Source organism: Pygocentrus nattereri, chromosome 3, assembly GCF_015220715.1.
Source record: "Pygocentrus nattereri isolate fPygNat1 chromosome 3, fPygNat1.pri, whole genome shotgun sequence".
In the NCBI taxonomy this organism is placed as follows: Eukaryota; Metazoa; Chordata; class Actinopteri; order Characiformes; family Serrasalmidae; genus Pygocentrus; species Pygocentrus nattereri.
In genome coordinates this window covers 3,298,508-3,306,007 of record NC_051213.1, presented here as the reverse complement: position 1 = coordinate 3,306,007, position 7,500 = coordinate 3,298,508, and the positions used below count along the sequence as shown (strand labels likewise).

Sequence of the window (7,500 nt, the reverse complement as noted above, 5' to 3'; positions counted from 1 at the left end):
TCTCACAGCTGCTTTACAGAGAGCTAGAAAAGAGTAATGTCACAGCTGCTTTATAGAAAGATCTAAAAATTAGTAATAATGTCATAGCTGCTTTAGAGAGAGAACTAGAAAGGAAGTAATAATCTCACAGCTGCTATACAAAAAAGTCTAAAAATTAGAAATAATCTCACAGCTGCTTTACATAAAGATCTAGAAATTAAAAATAATCTCACAGCCGCTTTACAGAGTGAGCTAGGAAAGAGTAATAATCTCACAGCTGCTTTACAGAAACATCTAGAAAAGAGTAATATCACAGCTGCTTTACAGAAAGATCTAGATATTAAAAATAATCTCACAGCCGCTTTACAGAGTGAGCTAGAAAAGAGTAATAATCTCACAGCTGCTTTACAGAAAGATCTAAAAAAGAGTAATATCACAGCTGTTTTACAGAGAGAACTAGAAAGGAAGTAATAATCTCACAACTGCTTTACAGAAACATCTAGAAAAGAGTAATCTAACAGCTGCTTTACAGAGAGAACTAGAAAAGAGTAATGATCTCACGGCTGCTTTACAGAGAAAGCTAGAAAGGAGTAACAATCTCACAGCTGCTTTACAGAAAGATCTAGAAAAGAGTAATAATCTCACAGCTGCTTTACAGAGATAAGTAGAATGGAAGTAATAATCTCACAGCTGCTTTACAATGAGAGCTAGAAAAGAGTAATTGTCTCACAGCTGCTTTAGAGAAAGATCCAAAAGAGTAATGATCTCACAGCTGCTTTACTGAGAGAACTAGAAAAGAGTAATGATCTCACAGCTGCTTTACTGAGAGAACTAGAAAAGAGTAATAATCTCACAGCTGATTTAGAAAGAACTAGAAAAGAGTAATAATCTCATACCTGCTTTACAGAAAGATCTAAAAATTAGTAATAATGTCACAGCTGCTTTAGAGAGAGAACTAGAAAGGAAGTAATAATCTCACAGCTGCTATACAGAAAAATAAAAAATAATTAGCAATAATCTCCTAGCTGCTTTACAGAAAACTGAAAAGAAGTAATAATACCACAGCTGCTTTACAGAAAGATCTAGAAATTAGTAGTAATCTCACAGCCGCTTTAGAGAGAACTAGAAAAGAGTAATAATCTCACAGCTGCATTAGAGAGAGCTAGAAAAGAGTAATAATTTCATACATGCTTAACAGAGAGCTAGAAAGAGTAATAATTTTACAGCTGCTTTACAGAGAGCTAGAAAGAGTAATAATTTTACAGCTGCTTTACAGAGAGCTAGAAAAGAGTACTAATTTTACAGCTGCTTTACAGAGAGCTAGAAAAGAGTACTAATTTTACAGCTGCTTTACAGAGGGCTAGAAAAGAGTAATGATCTCATAGCTGCTTTAGAGAGAGCTAGAAAAGAGTAATAATCTCACAGTTGAAAAGAGTAATACTTTCATGCTTTACAGAGAGATCTAAAAAGCATCAAACACCCCAGCAGAAAAAAAAGAGAAAAAATGTGGGGCATGTATATTTTCTTTTATTTATTTATTTACTATTTTACACATTACATGTATTATTTTGGTCAGTAAGGCTCTGTTTAGCATTTTGTGAAATTCTTTGCTTTGAGAATGACTTTGGGTGGACAAAAACTGCTGAATGAAAAAACTAACGTTTATTGTGTTTATGTGTGTGTTACAGCGAGGCGGTGTGGGAGAACATGGCTCGGATGTGTGTGAAGAGTCGGCGGCTGGACGTGGCGCGTGTTTGTCTGGGGAATATGGGTAGTGCCCGGGCTGCTCGTGCTCTCAGAGAGGCAGAGAAGGAACCAGAGCTGGAAGCCCGCATCGCTGTGCTCGCTACACAGCTCGGAATGCTGGTGAGATACGCACCCATGCTATACTAAAGACACACTCCGCTGTGTCATCCAATACATCCCTCTCATCATCGCCCAACTCATCCCTCTCATCATCGCCCAACTCATCCCTCTCATCATCGCCCAACTCATCCCTCTCATCATCGCCCAACTCGTCCCTGTCATCACCCAACACGTCCCTCTCATCATTATACAACTCGTCCCTGTCATCACCCAACACGTCCCTCTCATCATTAAACAACTCGTCCCTGTCATCACCCAACACGTCCCTCATCATCACCCAACACGTCCCTCTCATCATCACCCAACACGTCTCTCTCATCATCACCTAGCACGTCCCTCTCATCATGACCCAACACGTCTCTCATCATCACCTAGCACGTCCCTCTCATCATCACCCAACACGTCTCTCTCATCATCACCTAGCACGTCCCTCTCATCATCACCCAACTCGTCCTTGTCATCACCCAACTTGTCCCTCTCATCATCACCCAACACGTCCCTCTCATCATCACCCAACTCGTCCCTGTCATCACACAACACGTCCCTCATCACACAACACGTCCCTCTCATCATCACCCAACTCGTCTCTGTCATCACCCAACATGTCTCTTTCATCATCACCTAGCACGTCCCTCTCATCATCACCCAACACGTCTCTCATCATCACCTAGCACGTCCCTCTCATCATCACCCAACATGTCCCTCTCATCATCACCTAGCACGTCCCTCTCATCATCACCCAACACGTCCCTCTCATCATCACCCAACACGTCCCTCTCATCATCACCCAACTCGTCCCTCTCATCATCACCCAACTCGTCCCTCTCATCATCACTCAACTCATCCCTGTCATCACCCAACACGTCCCTCTCGTCATCACCCAACACGTCCCTCTCATCATCACCCAACTCGTCCCTCTCATCATCACCCAGCACGTCCCTCTCATCATCACCCAACACGTCCCTCTCGTCATCACCCAACACGTCCCTCTCATCATCACCCAACTCGTCCCTCTCATCATCACCCAACTCGTCCCTCTCATCATCACCCAACTCGTCCCTCTCATCATCACCCAACACGTCTCTCATCATCACCCAACACGTCTCTCTCATCATCACCTAGCACGTCCCTCTCATCATGACCCAACACGTCTCTCATCATCACCTAGCACGTCCCTCTCATCATCACCCAACACGTCTCTCTCATCATCACCTAGCACGTCCCTCTCATCATCACCCAACTCGTCCCTGTCATCGCCCAACTCATCCCTCTCATCATCGCCCAACTCGTCCTTGTCATCACCCAACTTGTCCCTCTCATCATCACCCAACACGTCCCTCTCATCATCACCCAACACGTCCCTCTCATCATCACCCAACTCGTCCCTGTCATCACACAACACATCCCTCATCACACAACACGTCCCTCTCATCATCACCCAACTCGTCTCTGTCATCACCCAACATGTCTCTTTCATCATCACCTAGCACGTCCCTCTCATCATCACCCAACACGTCTCTCATCATCACCTAGCACGTCCCTCTCATCATCACCCAACACGTCCCTCTCATCATCACCTAGCACGTCCCTCTCATCATCACCCAACTCGTCCCTCTCATCATCACCTAGCACGTCCCTCTCATCATCACCCAACACGTCTCTCATCATCACCCAACACGTCTCTCTCATCATCACCTAGCACGTCCCTCTCATCATCACCCAACACGTCCCTCTCATCATCACCCAACTCATCCCTCTCATCATCACCCAACTCGTCCCTCTCATCATCACTCAACACGTCTCTCTCATCATCACCCAACACGTCTCTCTCATCATCACCCAACACGTCTCTCTCATCATCACCCAACTCGTCCCTCTCATCATCACCCAACTCGTCCCTCTCATCATCACCCAACACGTCTCTCTCATCATCACCCAACACGTCCCTCTCGTCATCACCCAACACGTCCCTCTCATCATCACCCAACTCGTCCCTCTCATCATCACCCAACTCGTCCCTCTCATCATCACCCAACACGTCTCTCATCATCACCCAACACGTCTCTCTCATCATCACCTAGCACGTCCCTCTCATCATGACCCAACACGTCTCTCATCATCACCTAGCACGTCCCTCTCATCATCACCCAACACGTCTCTCTCATCATCACCTAGCACGTCCCTCTCATCATCACCCAACTCGTCCCTGTCATCGCCCAACTCATCCCTCTCATCATCGCCCAACTCGTCCTTGTCATCACCCAACTTGTCCCTCTCATCATCACCCAACACGTCCCTCTCATCATCACCCAACTCGTCCCTGTCATCACACAACACGTCCCTCATCACACAACACGTCCCTCTCATCATCACCCAACTCGTCTCTGTCATCACCCAACATGTCTCTTTCATCATCACCTAGCACGTCCCTCTCATCATCACCCAACACGTCTCTCATCATCACCTAGCACGTCCCTCTCATCATCACCCAACACGTCCCTCTCATCATCACCTAGCACGTCCCTCTCATCATCACCCAACTCGTCCCTCTCATCATCACCCAACTCGTCCCTCTCATCATCACCCAACTCGTCCCTCTCATCATCACCCAACTCATCCCTGTCATCACCCAACACGTCCCTCTCGTCATCACCCAACACGTCCCTCTCATCATCACCCAACTCGTCCCTCTCATCATCACCTAGCACGTCCCTCTCATCATCACCCAACACGTCCCTCTCGTCATCACCCAACACGTCCCTCTCATCATCACCCAACTCGTCCCTCTCATCATCACCCAACACGTCTCTCTCATCATCACCCAACTCGTCCCTCTCATCATCACCCAACTCGTCCCTCTCATCATCACCCAACTCGTCCCTCTCATCATCACCCAACACGTCTCTCATCATCACCCAACACGTCTCTCTCATCATCACCTAGCACGTCCCTCTCATCACCCAACACGTCCCTCTCATCATCACCCAACACGTCCCTCTCATCATCACCCAACTCGTCCCTGTCATCACCCAACACGTTTCTCTCATCACCCAACACGTCTGTCTCATCATCACCCAACACGTCTCTCATCATCACCCAACACGTCTCTCTCATCACCCAACACGTCCCTCTCATCATCATCCAACTCGTCCCTGTCATCACCCAACACATTTCTCTCATCATCACCCAACTCGTCCCTCTCATCATCACCCAACTCGTCCCTCTCATCATCACCCAACTCGTCCCTGTCATCACCCAACACGTCTCTCTCATCATCACCCAACACGTCTCTCTCATCACCCAACACGTCCCTCTCAACATCACCCAACACGTCCCTCTCATCATCACCCAACACGTCCCTCTCATCATCACCCAACACGTCCCTCTCATCATCACCCAACACGTTTCTCTCATCATCACCCAACTCGTCCCTCTCATCATCACCCAACTCGTCCCTCTCATCATCACCCAAGTCGTCCCTGTCATCACTCAACACGTCTCTCATCATCACTCAACACATCCCTCTCAGCAACACCCAACACGTCCCTCTCAGCAACACCCAACACGTCCCTCTCAGCAACACCCAACTCGTCCCTCTCAGCAACACCCAACTCGTCCCTCTCAGCAACACCCAACTCGTCCCTCTCAGCAACACCCAACTCGTCCCTCTCAGCAACTCCCAACTCGTCCCTCTCAGCAACTCCCAACTCGTCCCTCTCATCACCCAAATCGTCCCTCTCATCACTCAACACTTCCCTCTCAGCAACTCCCAACTCGTCCCTCTCATCACCCAACTCGTCCCTCTCATCATCACCCAACTCGTCCCTCTCATCTTCACTCAACACGTCCCTCTCAGCAACACCCAACACGTCCCTCTCAGCAACACCCAACACGTCCCTCTCATTACTCAACACGTCCCTCTCAGCAACTCCCAACTCGTCCCTCTCATCACCCAAATCGTCCCTCTCATCACTCAACACGTCCCTCTCAGCAATTCCCAACACGTCCCCCTCAGCATCACCCAACACGTCCCTCTCCTTGTCACCCAACATGTTCCTAACAAGATTCTGTTTTATTCGGGGGCGTGTTGACCCACTCATAAGTCTCTCTCTCTCCCTCTCTCTCTCTCTCTCTCTCTGTGACTCTCTCTCTCTCTCTCTGTGACTCTCTGATTCTCTCTCTCTCTCTCTCTCTCTCTCTCTCTCTCGGTCTCTCTCTCTCTCTCTCTCTCTGCAGGATGAAGCTGAGCGTTTGTACCAGTCCTGTGGTAGATTTGACCTGCTGAATAAGTTTTATCAGGCGGCCGGTCAGTGGCAGCAGGCCGTTGAAACCGCAGAGACTCATGACCGCATCCATCTGCGTACCACCTACTACAACTACGCTCAACACCTGGAGGCCTTGGGGGACAAGAGCCTCGCGCTCACTTAGTGAGTACACATTAGGAATGGCCACACCCACCCCAATGATGTTATTTGAAATGTAAGGTTTGTTCATCGTTTATCAAGGATCATTCATTTTAATATGGAGAAGTTTATTAAATGCTTAGGTCAAATGATAATTTATTTCAAATGAAGTAAATAAAAAATAAAAAAATTACAAGGCACAGCTACATAATAATACATAAATACATAAATGTGCTATAAGCCATATAAGCAGCTGCTTAGGGCCTCCGAACTACAAGGCTAGAGCAAGAAACGGCCCTGTTTCCATATACAGTTCTGATTATATGTGTCCGTTTGGCTTAATTTGAGGAACAGTATCAGCTGCTTGAGTCACAATGTTCTCTGCAGTCCTACTACAGGTCTCTCACTCAAACATTCAAACATTAGGGGACAGTTTCCTGGACAAGAAAGCGAGTCCTAGACTAAATTTAATGGGAATGTGCATTCAGAATGCTGTGCAAGTGAAACCGACAACCCAGAGCATTAAAGTATAAGGTATACATGCAGCAACTGATTCCTGCCACAGGGGGGAGCTAAAGTAAGTGTATAAAACACTGTTATACACCATGGTTTTTAATTTCAAAAGCATAAACGCTCTTCTGTGTGAGATAAACATATAATTCCAACATTTATAGTATTACTGTAGAACCTCAATTAATAAAGAGCATAATAGAATAACAGAAGCTGTGAAAACGAAAATGTTTAATTTGTCCAGAATGATGAAGTGAGCTGGAGATGGTTCCATACTGACTGAGAAAGCTGTAGAACAGCCAGATCTAATAAAATTATTATGCAGAATGAAGTTACAATTTCAATCTTTCAAAAGTTGTGATCAAATTTCAAGCAAGATAATCTGAGATGAAAATAGATTTCCTGTTATAGATCATTAATGATATCGATTATTTAACGTCTTCTGGTTCTATAAACATTTTTTAAATAAAGAATAAATACATAAAAGTCATTGTCATGTGAGTATCTCTCTCTCTCTCTCTCTCTCTCTCTTTCTGCCTCTCCCTCACTCTCTATCTCTCTCTCTCTCTCTCTCTTTCTGCCTCTCCCTCACTCTATCTCTCTCTCTCTCTCCCTCTCTCTTTCTGCCTCTCCCTCACTCTCTCTCTATCTCACTCTCTCCCTCTCTCTTTCTGCCTCTCCCTCACTCTCTATCTCACTCTCTCCCTCTCTCTCTTTCTGCCTCTCTCCCTCACTCTCTCTA

The 7,500-nt window shown here is 46.3% G+C and overlaps 1 protein-coding gene across 2 annotated transcripts in view; it reads left to right on the top strand.

Annotated features, from left to right (window-relative positions):
* Positions 1-7,500, top strand: part of ift140 (intraflagellar transport 140 homolog (Chlamydomonas)) — a 91,892-nt gene that overhangs the window by 75,085 nt on the left and 9,307 nt on the right. For both annotated transcript variants that reach the window (XM_037537009.1, XM_037537010.1), the window contains 2 exons: positions 1,668-1,845; positions 6,082-6,272. In XM_037537009.1, the coding sequence (XP_037392906.1) occupies positions 1,668-1,845; positions 6,082-6,272 (369 nt within the window). The remainder of the gene's footprint in view (positions 1-1,667; positions 1,846-6,081; positions 6,273-7,500) is intronic.